This window comes from Saccopteryx bilineata, chromosome 4 (genome assembly GCF_036850765.1).
Source record: "Saccopteryx bilineata isolate mSacBil1 chromosome 4, mSacBil1_pri_phased_curated, whole genome shotgun sequence".
In the NCBI taxonomy this organism is placed as follows: Eukaryota; Metazoa; Chordata; class Mammalia; order Chiroptera; family Emballonuridae; genus Saccopteryx; species Saccopteryx bilineata.
This window is the reverse complement of record NC_089493.1, coordinates 207,610,879-207,636,061: the sequence shown is the minus strand read 5'-3', so window position 1 is coordinate 207,636,061 and position 25,183 is coordinate 207,610,879. Positions and strand designations below refer to the sequence as shown.

At 36.9% G+C, this 25,183-nt stretch overlaps 1 protein-coding gene across 4 annotated transcripts in view; it reads right to left on the bottom strand.

The window, feature by feature from the left end:
* Nucleotides 1-25,183, bottom strand: part of ATG10 (autophagy related 10) — a 446,721-nt gene that overhangs the window by 293,716 nt on the left and 127,822 nt on the right. For all 4 annotated transcript variants that reach the window (XM_066273721.1, XM_066273720.1, XM_066273719.1 and 1 more), the window contains one exon: nt 1,060-1,167. In XM_066273721.1, coding sequence (XP_066129818.1) covers nt 1,060-1,167 — 108 coding nt within the window. The remainder of the gene's footprint in view (nt 1-1,059; nt 1,168-25,183) is intronic.

Sequence of the window (25,183 nt, the reverse complement as noted above, 5' to 3'; positions counted from 1 at the left end):
TGTAGTTGTTATTAAAATAACAAGTACAATAAGGCTACTTATATTTTGATAAAAATTAAATTAGAAATAACCCAGAAAACCACTAAGGCATTATCATCATATTAAATTTTAAGTTAGCAAGATTTTTCAAGTCAAGTACAGAATGAGACCTAGATCTAGTATATTTAAAAGAGCATAGGAAAGAGAGTTAAAGGCAAACTAAGCAAGGAAGTTCCCAGCCAGTTGTTAAGTAGCAGAGGGATAGGTCCGTATTGTTATCCTAAGGGATTTCACAGAAGAAACATCAATAGGCAATGGGAGGAATGCATGTATGGAAGCCAAAGGGTAAAGGCTCACTACAATATGCATAGACTGAGTGGATCTCAACATCACCACAACTCCTGCTTTCAATATTATAGAATATTCAACATTATCCAATAGCATAGATGGACCTGGAGAGTATTATGCTAAGTGAAATAAGCCAGTCAGATAAAGACAAATACTATAAGATTTCACTAATTAATATGTGGAATCTAAGGAACAAAATAAACTAATAAATAAAATAGAAACAGACTCATAGAGAAAGAGAACAAACAGGCTGACAGCTGTTGGCAGGGGGAGACTGGTAAAAAAAAAAAAAAAAAGAAAGGTAAAAGGATTAAGGAAAAAACCCCACAAAACCCTCAAAGACAAAAGTATACTGATTACCAAAACTTAGAGATTAAGTGGGTGAAGGGGTGTAGAAGAGGGTCTACGGGGGAAACGGCGATGGAGGGAGACTTGACCTGGGGCAGTGAACACACAGTACAATACACGGAGGATGTGTTACAGAAGTACACACCTGAAATCTACATAATTTTATTAACCCATGTCACCCCAATAAATTAAAAAAAAATTAAATTAAATTAAAATTTAAAATTATAGAAGAAAATACTTCCTGACAAATGTCGTTCACTTGTTTATCAACCACCGGCTTCAGATCCAATGGCAGTTAATTTTTTAAAATATATACTTAATAGGTTTAAATTTTAAACTTCACAAAGACTGAAAAAAGAGAACAGGACATGTTAAGTCACTCACCTCCACAGGAAGACAGGTCTGTGCTTGGGAAGGTGTCCTTGGATGTGACGCCACTGTCCCATTTTTAACTTGAAAATGAATTTTGGACATGTATCCATCAGAACAGTCCTGTATTCCATCAAAAATACATAAGAAAATACCAATTATTTTAAGAATTCATCATTCTATGAACTACAGCTACACATAAGTGCCAAGCAATAAAGAACTTAGCATGTTCAGTGAGATTAGATAATATATATGCACTCATTCAATAAATAGAAATTTTAATTCCCCACCTTTCTCACTAATTGATACTTCTCCTTCTCTTCAATTAATGCCCCCCAGCTTTTCCCCTAAGCACACCTTAGCACAGAAGTCACAGAGCAAAGCTTTAGGTTGGTAGCTGTTAAAAAGCATATGAACTTACAGAAGTAACTTGTCACATAAGTAATACTGATTTTCATGACATATCTAGAAAAAGAAATTTTAGAAGAACTTTCAACAGATATTGAAACTAAGAACTTTCCATTTGAATTTCTTGATCAAGGCAAGATGTCTATTAAAATGTCCCTGGCAGGTAATAATATAACACCTGCCTGAGAACTCCCAAGAAACTGCTCTTTACTCCCTTACACCACCGCCACCTCCATTTTGGTACACAGTATACTGTTCAATGGGAAAGTTTTGTCTTATATTGTACTGATTTAGTTTACTGGTTCTAGTTCTTCCCTCTGGAATCTAAACTCTTTGCTACAGAGCCATTCTTCAAAGAGTTGAAGACATTACCACCAGTTTCAAATGCTCCTATACAAGATAATATCCAAGTCCTTCACCAGATGCATTTTTCTCCTGTTTCTTACACTTGTTCTTAGATACACTAACATATGATCTTCATTTAATCGCAGTCAGTGCTACCTTTTTTTAAGCAAAACTTGTTTGAATTCAATAAAGTCATGTAAAAATGTAATACTTCCTTATACCCAAACATAGTCACATATCAATGAAAATTATTAATTCTTTTCCAAATCACCACACTAACATTCACATTATAACAGATTTAAAATAATTGTAATTTTAAAAGATGTGGTGCCCAGGCCCTTTGGCTCAGTGGTAGAGTGTCAACTCAGTGTGTGGAAGTCCTGGGTTCAATTGCCAGTCAGGGCACACAGGAGAAGCACCCATCTGCTTCTCCACCCTTCTCCCTCTCCTTCCTCTCTCTCTCTTTCCTTCCTGCAGCCAAGGCTTCATTGGAGCAAAGCTGGCCCGGGCGCTGAGGATGGCTCTGTGGCTTCTGCCTCAGGCGCTAGCATGGCTCTGGTTGCAACAGAGCAACGCCCCAGATGGGCAGAGCATTGCCCCCTGGTGGGCATGCCAGGTGGATCCCAGTCGGGCGCATGCGGGAGTCTGTCTCTCTACCTCCCTGCTTCTCACTTCAGAAAAAAATAAAAAAATAAAATAAAAATAAAATTTTAAATGTGGTTACTTAATCTGATGCAGAAAAAAAAAAAAAACCAAATAGCATTTCAACTAAAAAACACATAATTCCTTTAAATACTTTTACTAAGATTCAAAAATCTAGTTTTTAACTATAAAATAAAATAAGAAAATTAAAAACATTTTAGTGTTTGTGAGCAATATAATATTGAACATTTTTTAAAATTTGTGTCTTGTCAACTATGCTTGCAAGAGTATCTGTATTTAGGAAACTGTACTGGGGTGAATAGTGTATCCCAAAATTCATGTCTACCTGGAACCTGTAAACGTAACCCTATTTGGAAATAGGGTTGTGCAAATGTAATCAAGTTAAGATAAGGCCATGTTGAAATAGGGTAGACTCTAAATCCAAATGATTGCCCTTATAAGAATAGAGACACACACAGGTGAAAAGGCCACAGGAAGACAGAGGCAGAGATTGGATTGGTGTATCTACAAGCCAAAAAAATGACAAGGATTGCCATCAACCAACAGAATCTAGAAGAGGCAGGAAAAGGTTTTACTCTAGAGCCACCAAGAGTTCCCAATCTGCAGGAATACCATGGCTCACTTGAAGCTCTCCAGGTGCTAAACTAGCCTCTGTGGATAGTAGGCATGGAGCTGTGATGTGCTGAGACTGCTTTTTAACTGCTCTTCACTATCACCTCCAACCCTACTTTCTGACAACTTGTCCAGCTCTCACCCACTCCTCTGTAATTCCATAATTTCATAATTCAGGAAATGCTATAATCCAGACATCACTAACAAAAAAGAGTGCACTTCCTCACAGTCAAAACTCCTCAAGTTATCTACAAAGAATGCCCTGTACCTTATACCAAAATAAGAAATAAAGATTTAAATGAGAAAAATAATACCATGAGTATGCTAGATGAAAACATTGGAAAATATAAATATACTGCTCACAAAAATTAAGGGATATATCGCTTCATATTCATTTTGAAATACTCCCTAATTTTTGTGAGCAGTATACATATATGTAGTATTAAAAAGACATTTTAGAGTGACGTCAGAGAAATGGCGCCATAAGGAGCAATACCGATAAATCTTCCCAAAATTTCAACAAGATCTTCAACCAGAGACAGAAAAATCTATCCTTGGAGCCTTCAGAAGTTCCACACTAAAGGAGAAGGTATGATTGACCGAAAAATTGACTAAATATATAATCAACCCCAAAGGAAATAAGGAGGAAGAAACACTACGCCTTCCTCACTAACCTAAATAGGGCTGCTTTCACTGGGAACTGAGAGTATAGGAGCTAAGGCAGGCATAGGGCGTGAATAGAACCAGAATGAAGCACAAACGTCCAAACCAGGCTGTGGCACGGACATCCAAGCCGAGGAAAAACTGTGATTGTGGCAACCCAGACAACATAAGCTAACCCTCGCGCCAAGTCCAGACAAAGAAAGACACTTGGGACAGCCATCCGTCCCGATTTCCTGGTCGTAGCGTGCAGATAGTAGGCGAGAGATTCTTCTTAGAGCCCCAGGAGTGGGCGCCCATGTTACCAGACAGAGGAGCAGAGTCAGAGGCCGTTGTGTGGGCTGAAACCGGAATCTAGGAGTTGCCCCTGTGCCCCAAAAAGCAGCGCACGGGACGGGAGCGGGAGCGAAATTCCTTATGCTCAAACTTCTCCGTGTGGACAGGGCACCTCACTCGGAGTAAGAGGCTGCTGGCCTGATATCCTGGTCGGAGAGCATGGACAGTGGGTGAGAGATTCGACTGGGAGTAGGTGCCCATGTTATTGGACAGAGGGGCAGAGTCACATGCCTTTCTGTGTGCTGAAACGGAGTCTTGAGGTCGCCCCTGTGCCCCGAAAAGCAGCGCACGGAAAGTGAATGGGAGCAAAATTTCCTATGCTCAAACTTTTCTGTGCGGGTGGGGCGCCTCACCGCGAGTGAAAGGCGGCCAGCCTGATCCCCTGGTTAAGGAATGCAGAGAGTGGGCGAGAGATTCCCCCAGGAGTGGGTGCCCGTGTTTCCCGGACAGAGGGGCCGAGTCAAAGGTCTTTGTGTGGGCCGAAGCCCCGCCTGATTATGCTAGGGGCTCTGACTCCTTGAGCCTTACCCAGAGCCCTGTGCTGAGTGGGAATAGAGTGGGGATTAACCAGCCCTTTGAGCCTCTTACTCTCCAGGCAGAGGCATCAGCAACCCCATACCTCCAAATTCAGAAAGGAAATACTAGGAGAGAGATGCCAGGAAAATGGACTCTCTCATTGGTGGGACCTGCAAATGCTAATAAGCCTCGACTGCCAATGAGACTGAAGCCCAATATATGACATCGCCATAGAAACTTATCAACTGCAAACCTCTACCTGAGCGTGCCACAGGGGCAGAACCCGGGGTACAGAGTCACAGACCAGGAAGAGAAGAGAAAAGAAAAAGCAAGAAGATAACCTCTCAAAATCAAGAATAATCCACAGACTTTATAACCTATCCCATTTTATTATATTTGTTTGTTTCCCTTATCTTCTTGTCTTGATTATTGTCTTCTTCTTTCAATTTGGTCGTTTAATTCTCTGCTGGTCTTACTCTCTCCTCTCCTTGAACTACACTACCCATAAGTGTTACATATCTCATTATCTTTTCTTTCTACTTCCTTTCTCATTATGAGGGTTGCACACCAAAACCCTTAACTCTCTCTCTCTCTCTCTCTCTCTCCCTCTTTCTTCTTTTTTCTTCATTTTGTGTTTTCCTCTTTCTTTTTTTTTCTCCCCCTATATTAGTTTCTTCATTTCTGCTTTACTTTTCCTCCCATTCAATCCTCAATCGTGAACAAATTATTTTATCTGTGACTCAAATTTTTCTTTGTGGCACTTTGGGAGTTTTTTACTTCGTATTCTTAACTCACTAGCAGTGCTCCCAACTGTGGCTCTCCATTTTATTTACCTCTTGCTCCACTAATTACAGTACTAATTTTATAATTTTTCCCCTTTTTTCTGTTTCCCTCTTATTCCTCTCATCACATCTCCTAGTCAACCATCACCTAAAAAAAAAATCAATTTTATTCTTGAACCAAATTTTTTTCTTTTTTGCATTTTAAGAGTCCATAACCCTTTTTTGCCCCTTTATAACTTCTCCCAAACTCAGACCGCTCCACTATAGGTAGTTTTTGTTCTATTTAGCACAATATAATTCACAGTTCACCACAAGATATTCTCAAGAAAGAGGAGAGAGGAGAAGAGAAGAAAAAAAAGAAGGAGATAATAATTTTTTTTACTTCTCTTTATTATTTTTATTTTTTAGACTTTTTATTCTTTATTAATTCTCATTAATATTATCAACAAAACCACCCTCAGATGCCATTAAGTAAGAGAAAATCGAATATCATGGATACAAAAGACAGAGAGGTAGCACAGATAGATGAGGAAAAATCTATGGAAAAAAACTTCAATATATTGAAAACTTTGGAGCTAAGTGACAGAAAATTTAAAATAAAATCCTAAAAATACTCAGAGATATACAAGAAAACACAGAAAGGCAAATTAGCAGCTCAGAAAACAACTCAATGAACACAAAAAAATATATTACCAAGGAAATTGAAACTATAAAAACAAATCAAACAGAGATGAAAAACTCAATTCACGAGCTGAAAATAGAGGTAACAAGCTTAGCTAATAAAACAGGCCAGATAGAAGGTAGGATTAGTGAAAAAGAAGCCAGGCAACTTGAGGCACAACAGAGAGAAGAAGAAAGAGACTCAAAAAATTTTAAAAATGAGAAAGTCCTATAGGAATTGTCTGACTCCATCAAAAAGCATAACATAAGAATAATAGGTATATCAGAGGGAGAGGAGAGGGAAAATGGAATGGAGAATATATTCAAACAAATAATAGGTGAGAACTTCCCAAGCCTGTGAGGATAACTAAAGCCTCAAATTCAAGAAGCAAACAGAACTCCGAGTTTTCTTAACCCCAACAAACCTACTCCAAGGCACATCATAATGAAATTGGCACAAACCAATGACAAAGAAAAAATTCTCAAGGCAGCAAGGGAAAAGAAGAATACAATGTATAAAGGAAGGCCCATTAGATTATCATCAGATTTCTCAACAGAAACTCTACAAGCTAGAAGAGAGTGGACCCCAATATTTAAAGTCCTGAAAGAAAGGAACTTTCAGCCACGAATACTATACCCCCTCAAAACTATCCTTCAAATATGAAGGAGAAATAAAAACATTCACAGATACAGAAAAGATGAGGGAATTTATCATCAGAAAACCCCCACACCAGGAATTACTAAAGGGGGTATTCCAACCAGATAAAAAGAACAAAACAAAACAAAACCACAAGTAAAAGCTCCACCAAGAACACAGTCAAACCAAATTTAAACTGCAACAACAACAAAAATGGGGAGAGGATGAAGATTAAAAGTAGGAAAGGACGATGGAGTTCAAAAGTACTCACAAGATAGTGCACTACAATGAACAGGGTAGGCACCCTTTTTATTACTTAATGGTAACTACCATTGAAAAAACCACCACAGAAACACATGATTAAAAAAGATACCAACAGAGGAAAGATGTATGGAATACAACCAAACCAAAACAAAAGATAAAAAAACGAAAGAGAAGAACCAAACAAGACACAAAACTAACAGAAAGCAATGTATAAAATGGCAATAGGAAACTCACAAGTCTTAATAATTACACTAAATGTAAATGGATTAAACGCACCAATAAAAAGGCACAGAGTAGCAGAATGGATTACAAAAAAAAAATTCAACTGTAAGCTGCCTACAAGAAACTCATCTAAGCAACAAGGATACAACGAAATTCAAAGTGAAAGGCTGGAAAACAATACTCCAAACTCCAAAAAAACCAGGCGTAGCAATACTCATACCTGGTAATGCTGAGTACAGGACAGCAAAAGTACTCAAAGACAAAAATGGTCATTTCATAATGATTAAGGGGACACTGAATCAAGAAGACATAACAATTCTTAATATATATGAACCAAACCATGGAGCACCAAAATATATGACAGCTACTTATTGATCTTAAACCAAAAACTGACAAAAATACCAACATACTTGGAGACCTCACTGCACCGCTGACAGCTCTAGATCAGTCATCAAAACAGAGAATCAATAAAGATATATTGGCCTTAAACAAAACACTAGAGCACCTGGATACAATAGACATCTACTGGACATATCATTCCAATGTGACAGAGTATACATTTTTCTCCAGTGTACATGAATCATTCTCAACAATTGACCATATGTAGGGCCACAAAAACAACATCAGCAACTTCAGAAATAAGGAAGTTGTACCAAGCATATTTTCTGATCATACATCCTTAAAACTAGAATTCAACTTCAAAAAAGAGGGGGAAAAACCAACAAAAATGTGAAAACTAAACAACATACTTTTAAAGAATGAATGGGTCAAAGAAGAAATAACCGCAGAGATCAAAAGATATATACAGACAAACGAAAATGATAATATGACATATCAGAAACCATGGGATGCAGCAAAAGCAGTGATAAGAAGGAAGTTCATATCACTTCAGGCCTATATGAACAAACAAGAGAGAGCCCAAGTGAACCACTTAACTTCAACCTTAAGGGACTGGAAAAAGAAGAAAAAAGACAACCCAAAACCAGCTGAAGAAAGGAGACAATAAAAATCAGAGCAGAAATAAATGAAATAAAAGACAGAAAAACTATAGAAAAAATTAATAGAACAAGGAGGTAGTTCTTTGAAAAGATCAACAAAATTGACAAACCCTTGGCAAGACTTACCAAGGAATATAGAGAAAGAACTCATATAAACAAAATCCAAAATAAAAGAGGAGAAATCACCACATGTATCATAGATATACAAAGAATTATTGTAGACTACTATGAAAAACTGTATGCCACTAATTAAAACAATCTAGAAGAAATGGATAAATCCTAGAACAATACAACTTTCCGAGACTGAGTCAAGAAGCAGAAAGCCTAAACAGACCAATTAATAGAGAAGAAATAAAAAAAACTATTAAAAACCTCCTCAAAAATAAAAGTCCAGGCCCAGACGGTTATACTAGTGAATTCTATCAAACATTCAAAGAAGATTTGGTTCCTATTCTACTCAAAGTCTTCCAAAAAATTGAAGAAGAAGCAATACTTCCAAACACATTTCATGAGGCCAACATAACTTTCATACCAAAACCAAGGCAAGGATGGCACAAAAACAGAAAACTACAGACCAATATCTCTAATGAATACAGATGCTAAAATACTAAACAAAATACTAGCAAATCGAATACAACAACATATTAAAAAAATAATACATCATGATCAAGTGGGATTTATCCCAGAATCTCAAGGATGGTTCAACATACGTAAAACGGTTAACGTAATACACCATATCAACAAAACAAAGAACAAAAACCACATGATCTTATCAATAGATGCAGAAAAGGCATTTGATAAAATACAACATAATTTTATGTTTAAGACTCTCAACAAAATGGGTATAGAAGGAAAATATCTCAACATGATAAAGGCCATATATGATAAACCATCAGCTAACATCATATTAAATGGCACAAAACGGAAGGCCATCCCCCTTAAATCAGGAACAAGACAGGGTTGTCCACTCTCCCACTCTTATTTAATGTGGTGCTACAGGATTTGGCCAGAGCAATCAGACAAGACAAAGAAATAAAAGGCATCCATATCAGAAAAGAAAAAGTAAAGGTATCACTTTTTACAGATGATATGATCCTATACATCGAAATCCCCAAAGAATCTACAAAAAGACTACTAGAAACAATAAGCCAATACAGTAAGGTCACAGGATACAAAATTAACATACAAAACCCCATAGCCTTTCTATATGCCAACAATGAAACATTTGAGAATGAACTCAAAAAAATAATCCCCTTCATGATTGCAACAACAACAAAAAAAATACCTAGGAATAAATATAACAAAGAATGTAAAGGACTTATATCATGAAAACTACAAACCATTGTTAAGGGAAATCGAAAAAGATACAATGAGATGGAAGAATATTCCTTGCTCTTGGATAGGAAGAATAAATATAATCAAGATGGCCATATTACGCAAAGCAATATACAAATTTAATGCAATTCCAATAAAAATTCCAATGACATTTTTTAAAGAAATGGAACAAAAAATCATCAGATTTATATGGAACTATAAAAAACCCCGAATAGCCAAAGCAATCCTAAAGAAAAAGAACAAAGCTGGGGGCATTACAATACCTGACTTCAAACTATATTATAGAGCCACAACAATCAAAACAGCATGATATTGGCAGAAAATAAACACTCAGACCAATGGAACAGAATAGAAAGTCCAGAAATAAAACCACATATATAAGGTCAAATAATTTTCGATAAAGGGGCCAACAACACACAATGGAGAAAAGAAAGCCTCTTCAACAAATGGTGCTGGGAAAACTGGAAAGCCACATGTAAAGGAATGAAACTCAAATACAGTTTGTCCTCTTGTACTAAAATTAATGCAAAATGGATCAAAGACCTAAATATAAGACCTGAAACATTAAAGTACATCGAAGAACAGATAGGTACTAAACTCATGGACCTTGGTTTTAAAGAGCATTTTATGATTTTTGACTCCAAAGGCAAGAGACGTGAAGGCAAAGATAAATGAATGGGACTACATCAGACTAAGACGCTTTTGCTCAGCAAGAGAAACTGACAACAAAATAAATAGAAAGCCAACTAAATGGGAGATGATATTTTCAAACAACAGCTCAGATAAGGGCCTAATATTCAAAATATACAAAGAACTCATAAAACTCAACAACAAACAATCCAATTAAAAAAGGGGAAGAGGACATGAACAGACACTTCTCCCAGGAAGAAATACAAATGGCCAACAGATAGATGAAAAGATGCTCATCTTCATTAGTAATTAGAGAAATGCAAATCAAAACTGCAATGAGATACCACCTCACACCTGTTAGATTAGCTATTATTAACAAGACAGGTAATAGCAAATGTTGGAGAGGCTGTGGAGAAAAAGGAACCCTCATTCACTGTTGGTGGGAATGTAAAGTAGTACAACCATTATGGAAGAAAGTATGGTGGTTCCTCAAAAAACTGAAAATAGAACTACCTTATGACCCAGCAATCCCTCTACTGGGTATATACCCCAAAAACTCAGAGACATTGATACGTAAAGACACATGCAGCCCCATGTTCATTGCAGCATTGTTCACAGTGACCAAGACATGGAAACAATCAAAAAGTCCTTCAATAGATGACTGGATAAAGAAGATGTGCCACATATACACTATAGAATACTACTCAGCCAGAAGTAATGATGACATCGGATCATTTACAACAAAATGGTGGGATCTTGATAACATTATACTAAGTGAAATAAGTAAATCAGAAAAAAACCAAGAACTGCATTATTCCATACATAGGTGGGACATAAATAGGAACTAAGAGACATTGACAAGAGTGTGGTGGTTGGGGGGGGGGGAAGAGCGGAAAGGGGCAGGAGAGGGACACAAAGAAAACTAGATAGAAGGTGACGAAGGATAATCTGACTTTGGGTGATGGGTATGCAACATAACTGATTGACAAGATAACCTGGACATGTTTTCTTTGAACATATGTATTCTAATTTATTGATGTCACCTCAGTAAAATTAATTTTTAAAAAAATTTTTAAGTAATTAAAACCTAAAATTCATGAAATACTAATAAATTCTACTTAATGAAAAAAGTCTTAATATCATAATGTCAAAAGTCAAACATGAAAGTGAAAAAGTTATTTGCAGCTCATTAAAGTACTGCTTTTGCCAATATATAAATGGTTTTAATTCCCTTAATATATTAATAGTTCCAACAAAATAATAAGTCAACAGTCCAATAAGATAGTGAGAAAAAAATATAAACAGATAGCTCACTAATGAGAAGTACTCATGGATTTTAATCACATAAAAATATGTTCAATGTTACCATAAAAATGCAAATTAAAGTTATGTGATATCATTTTTTTTTAGATTGGCAAAGATCAAAAAGCATGAAATACACTAAAGACATTGATAAAATAGGTATGTACTCTCATACATTGTTAGGAGCAGGGTAGTTTAAATTAGTATAACCTCCCTGAAAAGCAAGTTAGCAATAATAGTCCAAATTTAAAATGTATGTATCTTCTACCCAGAAATACTTCTATTAGAAATTTATCTTACAAATATACTTCAATATTAGGAAATAGAAATCATACAATAATATGTATATATTAAAGCATTGTTTTCATAACACAATATTGGACATAACCTAAATACCTATCAGTGAGAGTTGTTTAAATAAATTATGGTATATGCAAATAATAGAATGCTATGCAGGCATAAAAATGAGTAAGTTCTATAACTATTGTTATGGAATAGTCAAGATAGGTCATTACATTTTTTAAAAAGATGTGCAGAAGACCCTGGCCGGTTGGCTCAGCAGTAGAGCATCAGTCCGGGGTGTGGAAGTCCGGGTTCAATTCCCAGTCAGGGTACACAAGAGAAGCGTCCATCTGCTTCTCCACCCCTCCCCCTCTTCTTCCTCTCTGTCTCCCTTTCTTTCCTGCAGCGAAGGCTCCATTGGAGCAAAGTTGGCCCAGGTGCTGAGGATGACTCCATGGCCTCCGCCTCAGGCGCTAGAATGGCTCTGGTTGCAATGGAGCAATGCCCCAGATGGGCAGAGCGTCGCCCCCTGGTGGGCATGCTGGAGTCTGTCTCTCTGCCTCCCTGCTTATCACTTCAGGAAAATACAAAAAACAAAAAAACAAACAACAACAACAAAAAAAAGATGTGTAGAACAATATCTACACGTATACTATGCTAGCTACCATTTGCTTAAATATAAATGCATATGCTTATATGTGCAGTGACTACATCTGAAAAGACCTTCAAGTCACTGATATCGGTGGTGATCTCTGAGGGTTGAATGAAGAAGATGTGAGTGTTAGGAAGGAATATACAAATCCTTTTCTGCCTATAAAATAACAATTCGTGTTAAACAAATACTGTGCTCTCTGCTCTCTGAACATGCGCCTCCAGGCCTCACACTGCTCCACCACATTCTGATCTGGACTTCTAGGGAGAGTGTCCTGAGGCTTTAAAGAACCCCAGAGAGATAACCAGGTTTTCTGGCTCCTGCTAACTGCACGTTGGAAGGAGATCTAAGGATTTCCTAACAAAACATGTTTAAGTCTTCTTTCTTACAAACTGTCATGGGCTATGCCACCCAGGAAGCTACATTATGCCTACTGGAATCCAACTAACCAGGTATATGGCTTCTGTTCTGGGGTTTTAATAAGCTTTCAACAATCTTCTCTAGAAAAACACTGTTATCTGAAATAACTGGGTGGTTATCTAAGTCTCAGCTGTACTGTGGAATAAAGTATTGCAGATAGGACTTGAACTGAACTTAACTGCCCAGAACAAGCAGCTGCAGCACGGGGTCAGCAAGGCCACTGCAGAAGAATTAAGACAAGTGAAATTGTCTAGGTCACTCCTGGCACTGACCAAACAGGACCATCAGGGTTAATGAAACCCTGAGGAACAGGCCACAGATCTCAAACTTTTCCCCTTGGTGAATGATCAACCAAAACTACCAGTAGCTGCCCAAAGCTAATTAATCTTGGACCCATAAAAGGGTAAAACTGCTGCTGAAAAGCAAAGCTCACACTGAGTAGGTCAAATATTAAACTAATATCTGTCCATTTTTTTAAATGCCAAAGTAGATGGTAAAGAAAGTAATTGTTGAAGATTTAGAGATCCTGCAGCACACAATTCTGAACATGGTACTATGTTTCTTCTTCGTTCCCACGCCCAATACCCACCCAATCTGGCTAACTCGGCTTTCAATTTTTGATACTACTACACTTTCTAAATGCATGCGTGGATTCTAGCCAAGGCTGATTCGAATGTCTCAGCGTCAATCTCAAGAGTGACCAGTCATATCAAACAAACAAACAAACCAATGAAAAATAGGCAGAGGGCATGAATAGACAGTTCTCTCAAGAAGAAATACACATGGATAACAGATATATGAAAAGATGTTCAACTTCATTAGCTATTAGGGAATTGTAAATCAAAACTGCAGTGAGATACCATTTCACACCTGTTAGAATGGCTATTATCAATAAAGCAATTAATAACGAGTACTGGAGATGTTATGGCAAAAAAATAACCTTCATTCACTGCTGGTAGAAATATAAACTGGTATACCCACTATAAAAAACAGTATGGTGGTTCCTCAAAAATTAAGAATAGAGTTACCACATGACCCAGCAATCCCTCTTCTGGGTATCTACTGGAAAAACTCTAAAATATTTATTCTTAAAGACATATGCACCCCTATGTTCATTGTAGCTTTATTCATGGTGACTAAGACATGGAAACAACTGAACTGTCCTTTAATAGAGGACTGGATAAAGAAGATGTGATGCATTTATACAATGTCATACTACTCACCCATAAGAAAAGATGAAATACTGCCATTTGCAACAACATAGATGAATCTTGAGAATATCATGCTAAGTGAAATAAGTCAGGCAGAAAAAGTTAAAAACCATATGATTTCATTCATATGTGGGATATAAAAACTGAAACTCACAGATATAGACAACATTATGGTGGTTGGAGAGAAGGGGTGGGAAGGGTAGTAAAGGGTAAAACATGGGTCAAATATATGGTGAGAGAAGATTTGACTTTTAGTGGTGGACGTACGATGTAATATACTAGTTATGTATAATAGAATTGTACACTCAAAACCCATATAGCCTTTACAAACGTCACCCCAATAAATTTAATTTAAAAAAATGACCACATCTAGTCGAAATAACTGTTGGCTTTAAGACTCAGATAAAATTCAAGAGACCTAAAACTCAAGAAATTAAAAACTCAAAAGTGAAAGTAAAGATATAACATATTTCACCTTTGATGTATATCTCTAATTTTCCTTAGTCTTATAATATTGCTTTTTAATTTTTTGTAGTATTCATTATTGCTTTTATCTTTGTGATCTAACATGTGAATGCCTACTGAACACATTTGTTCAATAGCTGGGAATTAAACCACACAAAAACATTTTAATCACTGGTCTTTGACTAGAGATTATCTAGCTCTGCTCAGTTTAAAAGAGCTTTTTCTAACCTGTTCATGGAATGAAATAAAAGAGGATCTATAGGATTTTTACCTGAAATATTCTTTCCTCAGCAGCAGTGTCTCAGAGGGTTATCCTGCCTTCTATCACAATACTTAATTCAGCAGTGAATCTTGTTTACATTAGCATATGCATTACATACTTTTAATAGGTTTAAATTTCTAATCAACCTAAACAAAGCACAGAGGACTAATTACAGTTACTGAACAGAATCTAAATATTATAAATATTGATGATATAAAAATAATAATGTAATGAATTTAAAAATCAGAGGGAAGGACAGAAAGAAATGTGAGGGATAGTATATATGCACTAAGTTCCTCATCTACCACAGTAGAGATCAACTGTTATTGTTCAAAGATGAAAAAACAGGAAGTAAAATATATTGTTTAAAGTTATGAGGATGAGAATATGAAATAACTAAGAAGTTATTCTTCATCAATAAGGGTTTCATTAAACAAATTTAAATCATTCTTATAACGGAGTACTAAGCAGCTATTAGAAATAATGAGATGGTTTTATATATGCTCACAAAGAAAAATGTGCATGATGTAATGTTAGATGGAAACCGTAAGTTACAGACAAAAATCTTATTTATGTATATACATTGTAACTGCACATATATATAGTTACATCTGCACCAAAGAAACTACAGAATTGAGTCAAGGGAGAGGGAAAAATACTTTCATCTGTATTTTATATCTATATATTATTAGAATTTTTACAATAATTATGTATTGTTTTCTTCTTGTGAAAATTAAATAAAATAATGTAAAATAAAGGTATAACCCATGAAAGAAAAAATAATGTATTGTGCTAGGGAGACTGAATAAGGAAAGTTCATTAAAATTTTCCTTCCACTTTCTGCAATTAATATTACTCTAAGAACCATAAATGTTTTAACTTACAACATTAACTTTTGTTTTTCATTTTGTCTCCTTTTTAAACTATCTAGTTGGTAAACCAAAATAAGGCCAATACTTCTTTCCTAAGTTGCTACCTAATTATAGCATACCTTCACTTTTTTTTTAAGTGGACACTGTTTTATGCCATTTAGGGCCTCAATTTTCAATTCCATTCAATAAAGACATGCTGAGAATCCCAGCACTGTGCTCCACTGTACAAGAAGTTAGTTTTCTTACAATAGTCCTTTTCCCATTTCCTGGCAGGACCACCTCCAGCCCTCTCCACTTCTTAGATAAGCAATAAAACACACCCCTGCCCTCTTCCCTGAATACAGGTCAAAGCATAACAATGCCAGTGGCCCTAAGGAATAAGGAGCAGAGAATCAGCCACTTGTGAGGCAGAAGAGGTTAGTGGGCCATTTAGAGACTTTATTTGAGGGTAAGCACATATGCATAGGTAAACACATGTACTTACACAGCCTGCTTATTCCATACAGGTTTTTAAAAAGTGGTCGCAGTTTAAATGATGTTAAATCCCTTTCTTTTCTTAGAGCCAAAGCATCAAAAGAAATTTGGATCACACTGGTTCCATTTTCCTTATTAACACTTTCAACAGATCTTTCTACAATGTAAGTTTTCACTATTAAGTATTTGTTGGATTTCATTGTCTTTTACCTCTTTCACTTTTTAATAATGTTTGGTTCTCAGGTTTTCCAACTTGCCCATTTTGAGTTTCAAATTTCCAGCTCATAGATGGACCTCTATGTGTGCCCTCATACTTTTCATTATATTAAATAGTTTGGTTTTGCCTTATCCGAGCATTCTTGCTTATTTGTGCCCAAGGACTGGCCAATGAAATCTATAATTGATTGGAGGGGATACTGGAGCCAGTTGGAGTAATTTGTTTCTGTCTTTGTTTCTATTTCCAGTATAAGTTTGTAGAGATTTTACCGTATTTGTTTGCACTACTTGAAATGTTCTCAAAGGTTTATTATTGCTTTTCCAATATCATAGAGAAGATAAGAAAAAGAACATATAATAGATAACTCAAGTTCTAACCTTTCCCATCTTGATTTCTAGATGGAAAGTTACCCCAAATTTTATTCCTTTCATAAATAATTTGTATAATATTACTTGTTATAAGAGAATTATTCAAGAGACTTCAGAGTATTAAGATAATCTGTACTTAATAAAGTAAATTGAAAGAAATTTGATAGTCTGACAGTAGAAAATTATCAAGGTAGCAAGCTGTCACTTTGAAATCAAAGCACCATTCTTGTAAAGCAGTACAAGTAATTTATTAGCTTTCCCATCTCTTGTGAACTAAAGGGTGCCTGAGCTTCAGCAGTTCTCAGAGAAGGGTTCTGCTCTGAGGGTGGGAAGAAGGAACAGGGACGTGAGAAAGAAAGGCTCCTTCCTGGCATGGTGCCATACACAGTACCACAAAATGGGTGGCTTAAAACAACAGAAATGCATTCTCTCACAGCTCCAGATCTGCAAACTAGAAGTCCAAAATCAGCTTCCCCAGAAGAACAGCCAAGATAGGACAGTATCAGTGGCTAATGCTTCAGAAGCTGTTCCAACTTAAGGACACTAGGCCATATTCTCATGGTTCTTGCTGGAAGCCAAAAGGACTTTGACCAAAAATGGGAATGGAGGTACTACAAGCTTTTAGAAAAGGCTTCATGGTAGTACAATCACTGCTTTTATCCATGGGGTCTAGATAATGTGTGATTGGAGACTTTACTGGAGTCATTCTACTTACCAACAAGAGCATCCAATATCCACTACGTACTTGGTTCAATACCAGACACATGGCAGACACACACTGTCAGCAGAGAAGAGGGAAAAGAGGAAGGAGACAGGCTGGATGTTATCCACTCAGCCTTTGTTATTAATGTAACAAAAGTTTCCTGACATATTTCCCAGAATGAGTCACAATCTCTGCCCTCCTAGTCATTTCCATTCCAAGCCTGTGCAAGTTTAAAGCTCTTACAATGAATGCCCTGTCCTTCTGTACCTCCCATCAGAACTCCTGCTTCCCATGCTGAGCATTAGCAAGGCTCAGAAGAAAGTCTGTTGCCTTTGCATTGGTAGGGCTGTGTCAAAGCTGGGCTGACACATGTGACAGCAGGAGCAGAGGCACACCACCTCACCACACACTTATGCTACAAATCTCAGAGACTCTTCCTTTAATACCTCTTGTCCTTCATTTACACAAAATAGTCTTATTCTCCCACTGTGATGTTCCCAACCTTGTGCTTGCTTGAGAACAGACCACCTGAATTGATAATCATATATCTAATAATGTATTAGCCTAAAATCTTTACATATCATATCTCATTTCATACAATGGGTGAACACATGGGTACCCTCCAAGAACTTTTGCATTCTTCTTAGTGTTTCTTTGGTCTTCTAGCCATGAAGAAACAACAAAGACTATATTTATCCTCTCATCTTAAACAGCTAGAAAACAAAACAAAAATATGTGAAATCATGGTTTTCAGATATCAGACACAGACAGTAAAGGACAATGATCTCTAAGAGGAGGGAAATATATAAGGTGAGCCCAATAAGTGTCACAGCTCACTGTCTGGAGAACGTTCTTGTAAAAGAAAAGATAGAATGGCAGCTGATTTCAATCTTTTTGCTTAATCTAAGAATCAACAGAAAAAGTAAAAACAAGCATTCTAGAGAATGGCCAAAAAAATGATCAACAGATAAAAATAATTTAATGTATGTAGCAATAATTAATTAAAATCATAAAGATAAACTAGATCATTCTTCGTATGAACAAAAATTGTCAAATATCCAGGAAAATACCTATCATGTCAAGAAAACTCCACAACTTTATCGTAGGACATGAAAAAAATCCATATTTTTTTATAAAACTTATAAAGTGATTCTAAAATTTATCTTAAAAAGGCACAGAGGTAGTTAAATTTTTTTAAGAGATTAAAGAATGGTAGTGTTATCAGATACCAAAATCAACTAAAAACCACTAGTAATAATTAAACCGATGTTACTATAACAGAAAAGAAAAATAGATTAGAGTTTAGACTATGGAGTCTAGAAATAGACTCATGTTGAAATTTAATATATGATAAAAAGAGAATCTTGTATCATTGATGGAAGAATAGATGAGTCAATAATAAATACAAAGCGAACTGGCTCAGCATTAAATAAAATAAACTATATTGCCACATCACAAAATCTCCAAAATAAATTCCAGGTGGCTTAAAGCTCTAAAATATAAAAAATAAGATAATAAAGGTCTAGAGAAAATTACAAGAGAATATTTTCACAATTTGAAGTTAAGAAGGATTTTCTGAGCAAAACCAACTCAAAACCCATGAAGCAAAAGACTGGTATGATAAATGACTCTATTAACAAAGTTAAAAGAGAAGTGACAGTCTGGAAAAAAATATTTGCAATATATATACATAGGAAATGAAAGATCGATAGTCATAACATATAAGATACTCTTACAAATCAATATTACAAAGATAAACAACACCACAGTAAAACAAAGGGCATAAACAGAACATTCCTAGAAGAAACAGCAGTGACCAATAAGCATATGAAAATATGCTTAACAACACTGCAATGAGGAAAATGCAAAACAAAACAATATATAATTTTTCATCATTTAAAAAAAAATTTTTTTTGAAGACCAGTAATATCTAATTATATAGAGAGTATGAGAAAATGGGCATACTCATTTACTTTTTGATAGGACTATAAATTGCTACCATCTGGAGAGAAATGTTGTCCACGTTGTCATTCTTTCATCCAATAAATATTATAACTCCTACTTCTGCAATGTGCTGTACTAGGCCCTAGCAATACAGCAGTGAACAAAACGAACAAAAGTTCTTGCCCTCATGAACCTGGCATTCTGGAGAGCCAGGGGCAAGGTAGAAAAGATAGCAAATAACTAAATATGTAGAGCAGGTGGTTTTAAGTGCATAAAATAAATTAGGGTAAAAGGGATTGAAAGTTACAGGATTAGGCCCTGGCTAGGTAGCCCAGTTGGTTAGAGCATTGTCCAAATACACCAAGGTTGTGGGTTCAATCCCTGGTCATGGTACATCCAAGAATCAACCAATAAATGCATGGATAAGTAGAACACTAGATCTATTTCTCTCTCTCTCTCTCTCCCTCTCCTCCCCTTCCTCTCTCTCTAAAATCAATCAATCCATCAATCTATCAATAATATAAATGAGAGTGATAGGATTAGGAAGATGCCTTTCTGCCTCTGACTAAAACTGGCAGTCACTGGAGGGTTCTGAGTCACAGAGTTATTTGACTGGGCTCACGTTTTTAAGAGATCACTCTAGCTGCTGTTTAGAAACCAAATTCTACGTAAGCATTGATTAAGAAGCTATAGCAATAAGCCAGGCAAGGAATGATGGCAGCTTAGGCTAAAGTGGTGCAGTTGGTGGTGTGAGAAGTGGTTGATTTTAAATATATTTTGAAAATGGTTAATAGTCCTAAGGATTAAAGATGAGATGCAAGAGAAAGACTTGAGGGGAATCCCAGTTCCTGTCCTGAGACACTGGAAGCCAGTATTTACTGAAATGTGGCAGGTTGGGGAGGTTGGGGGAAGATGGGGTAAGGTTAAGTAAAAATGAGTTAAATATATCGCATAGACACTCAAATGACATGTCAGTTAGGTTCCTGGATATAAAAGCCTGAAGTTAGGGGCATAAGAGGTGCTAAAAATATAAATTCAAGCATCATTGGTGAATATATAGTATTTACAGCCAAGGAGCTAGATAAGATCTCCTAGGGAGTGAGTTTAATTAGTGTAAAAAAAAAGAGTCCAAAGATGAAGGCCTGGGGCACTTCAGTGTTGAGCTGTTGGGAGATGATGAGGAAACAGCAGAGGAAGCTAAGAAGAAGCAATCACAAGGTAGAAGGACATCAAGAGGTCAGTGTCCCCAAAGACAAGCAAAGAATATTTCAAGAAGGGAGTGATAATGTGCCAATTTTGCAGGATCCGTCAAAATGTAAGGTGGGCATGCTCTTTCATTCAGCAGTTCTATTTTGAACTACCTATTCTGCAGAAATATATAAGTACACATAAAAGTTGTATTGCATGGACATGTATTAAAGTGTTTGTAGTAGTGAAATTAAATGCCCACCAATAGGGAAATGCTTAAATTATGGTGCATCTGAACAAGGGAATAAAATGCAGCAATTAGGATGACGTCAGCGTAATGGCGCGGTAGGAAGCAATACCGATAAATCTCCCCCAAAACTCAACAAGATCTTCAACCAGAAACAGAAAAACCTATCCTTGAAGCCTCCAGATGTTTTGCAATAAACCCGAAGGAATAATCGAGCGAAAAATTGCCTAAATATATAATCAAACCCTGAAGGAAATAGGGAGTAAGAAATGCTCCGCTTTCCTCATTAACCTAAACAGGCCGGCTTTCACTGGGAACTGAGAATATAGAAACTGAGGCGGGCAAAGGGGGTGAATAGATCCAGGCCGCAGCACAAACGGCCAAACCAGGCTGTGGCACGGAGATGCAAGCCGGGGAAAAACTGTGCCTGTGGCAACCCGGTCAGTACAAGCTAATACTTGTGCCAAACCCAGACAAAGAAAGACAAGTGGGGCAGCCATTTTCCCCGATCCCCAGGTCGGCGCGCGCAGATAGTGGGCGAGAGATTCCTCCGACTGCCTCAGCAGTGGGCGCCCGTGTTATCCCACAGAGAGGCAGTGTCAGAGGACTCTGTGTGGGCCGAAAGCGGAATCTCCGGGCCGCCCCAGCGCCTTGAGGGAGCCGCACACAGGGAAGAAGCAAGAGCCAATTCCAATGCTGCAACTTTTCCATGCGGGAGGGGTTTAACTCAGAGGGTGAGGCGGCTGGCCTAATATCCTGGTTGGTGCGCACGAAGAGAGGACAAGAGATTCCTTCGAGCACCTCAGGAGTGGGAGCCCATGTTATCCCATAGAGGGGCAGAGTCAGAGGCATCTGTGTGGACCAAAAGCGGAATCTTGAGCCACCCCAGAGCCCAGAGGGAGCTGCGCACGGGGAAGGAGCAAGAGCCAATTCCAACGCTGCAACTTTTCCATGTGGGAGGGGGTTTCACTCAGAGGGTGAAACTTCCGGCCTGATATCCTGGTCTGCACGCACGAATAGTGAGCAAGAGTTTCCTCCAAACGCCCCAGGAGTGGGTGCCCACCCATGTTACTGGACAGAGTGGCAGAGCCAGAGGTCTTTGAGTGGGCAGAAGCCCTGCCTGATTATGCTAGCAGCTCTGACTGACTGAGCCTTACCCAGAGCCCTGTGCTGAGTGGGAATAGAGTGAGGAGTGGTCAGCTCTTTGAGCCTCTTACTATCCAGGCAGAGGCAGCAGCAACCCCATAGCTGGATTATCAGGCTACTAATTAAGGAAGGAAAGACTAGGAGAGAGGCTCCAGGAAGACAGACTCTGTCACTGTCGGAGAGAGAGCCTATAAATGCTAATGAGCCTCGACTGCCAACGAGACTGAAGCACAATACATGACATCGCCATAGAGACTTATCAACTGCAAACCTCTACCTGAGCGGGCCAAAGGGGAAGAACCCGGGGTACAGAGTCACTGACCAGGAAGAGAAAGAGAAAAGAAAAAGCAAGAAGATAACCTCTCAAAATCAAGAATAATCCGCAGACATTATAACCTATCCCATTTTATTATATTTGTTCATTTCTTTCTCTTATCTTCATTCTTGATTTTTTTTTCTTTTTTTCCTCCTCCAATTTGGTTGTTTAACTCTCTGTCCGTCTTACTCTCTCCTCTCCTTGAACTACACTACCCATAAGTGTTACATCTCCCATTATCTTTTCTTTCCTCTTCCTTTCTCTCTATGAGGGTTGCACTCCAAAACCCTTAACTCTCTCTCTCTCTCCTCTTTTTTCTTTTTTCCTCTTTTAGTGGTACCCTCTTTTTTTTTTCTCTCTCTCATTTTCTCGCTCAATATTAGTTTCTTCCTTTCTCCTTTACGTCTCCTCTCATTCAAACCTGAATAATGAACAAACTATCTTCTCTGGGACTCAAACTTATGTTTCTGGATTTCGGGGGGTTTATACTTCACCTTTTTAACTCACTAGCAGTGCTCCCATCCCTGGCTCTACATTTTATCTAGTTCTTGTTCCACTAAATACAATAGTAACTTTTAAATTTGTCCCCCAATTTTCCTGTTTCCCTCTTATTCCTCTCATCATAACTCTTAGTCAACCAACACCTAAAAGCAAATCATTTTATTCTTGACCCAAATTTTTTCCTTATTTGCTTTTTGTGGGTACGTACTCCCTTTTTTCTGTTGTTTTTTTTTTTGCCCCTTTATTACTTCTCCCCAATTCAGGCCCTCCAGTACAGGCATTGTTTGTTCTATTTAGTAAAATATAACTCACAGTTCACCACAAGATTTTCTCAAGAAAGAGGGGAGAGGAGAGGAGAGAAAAAAAGGAGGGAGGGATACTTTCCTTTTTTAAAAAAATTTTTATTTTATTTTATTTTTATTTAATTATTTTTTTAAAAAAATTTTATTTTTTATTTTTATTTTTTTAACTTTTTATTCTTTATTAAATCTCATTAATACTATCAACAAAACCACCCTCAGATGCCATTAAGGAAGAGAAAATCAAATATCATGGATACAAAAGAAAGAGAGGTAACACAGAGAGATGAGGAAAAATCTATGGAAAAAAATTTAATATATTAGAAACCTTGGAGTTAAACGACAGAGAATTTAAAATAGAAATCCTAAAAACACTCAGAGATATACAAGAAAACACAGAAAGGCAATTTAGGGAGCTCAGAAAACAACTCAATGAACACAAAGAATATATTTTTCCAAGGAAACTGAAACTATAAAAACAAATCAAACAGAGATGAAAAACTCAATACATGAGCTGAAAAACGAGGTAACAAGCTTAGCTAATAGAACAGGCCAGATAGAAGGTAGGATTAGTGACATAAAAGAGAAGCAACTTGAGGCCCAACAGAGAGAAGAAGAAAGAGACTCAAAAATTTAAAAAAATGAGATAGCCCTATAGGAATTATCTGACTCCATCAAAAAGAATAACATAAGAATAAAAAGGCACAGAGTAGAAGCATGTATTAAAAAAGAAAATCCAACTGTATGCTGCCTACAAGAAACTCATCTAAGTAACAAGAATAAAAACAAATTCAAAGTGAAAGGCTGGAAAACAATACTCCAAGCAAATAACACCCACAAAAAAGCAGGCGTAGCAATACTCATATCTGATAATGCTGACTACAAGACAGCAAAAGTACTCAGAGACAAAAATGGCCATTTCATAATGGCTAAGGGGATACTGAATCAAGAAGACATAACAATCTTTAATATATATGCACCAAACCAAGGAGGACCAAATTATATAAGACAGCTACTTATTGACCTTAAAACAAAAACTGACAAAAATACAATCATACTTGGAGACCTCAATACACCGCTGACAGCTCTAGATCGGTCATCCAAAGAGAGAATCAACAAAGATATAGTGGCCTTAAGCAAAACACTACAGCACCTGGATATGATAGACATCTACAGGACATTTCATCCCAAAGTGACTGAGTATACATTTCTCTCCAGTGTACATGGATCATTCTCAAGAATTGACCATATGATGGGCCACAAAAACAACATCAGCAAATTCAGAAAAATCAAAGTTCTACCAAGCATATTTTCTGATCATAAAGCCTGGAAACTAAAATTCAACTGCAAAAAAGAGGAAAAAAATCCCACAAAAATGTGGAAACTAAACAACATACTTTTAAAAAATGAATGGGTCAAAGAAGAAATAAGTGCAGAGATCAAAAGATATATACAGACTAATGAAAATGACAATACAATATATCAGAATCTATGGGATGCAGCAAAAGCAGTGATAAGAGGGAAGTTCATATCATTTCAGGCATATATGAACAAACAAGACAGAGCCCAAGTGAACCACTTAACTTCCCACCTTAAGGAACTAGAAAAAGAAGAACAAAGACAACCCAAAACCAGCCGAACAAAGGAGATAATAAAAATCAGAGCAGAAATAAATGAATTAGAGAACAGAAAAACTATAGAAAAAATTAATAGAACAAGGAGCTGGTTCTTTGAAAAGATCAACAAAATTGACAAACCCTTGGCAAGACTTACCAAGGAAAAAAGAGAAAGAACTCATATAAACAAAATCCAGAATGAAAGAGGAGAAATCACCACGGACACTGTAGATATACAAAGAATTATTGTAGAATACTATGAAAAACTTTATGCCACTAAATTCAACAACCTAGAAGAAATGGATAAAATCCTAGAACAATACAACCTTCCTAGACTGAGTCAAGAAGAAGCAGAAAGTCTAAACAGACCAATTAGTAGAGAAGAAATAGAAAAAACATTAAAAACCTCCCCCGAAATAAAAGTCCAGGCCCTGACGGCTATACCAGCGAATTTTATCAAACATTAAAAGAAGACTTGGTTGCTATTCTACTCAAAGTCCTCCAAAAAATTGAAGAAGAAGCAATACTTCCAAACACATTTCATGAGGCCAACATAACCCTCATACCAAAACCAGGCAAAGATGGC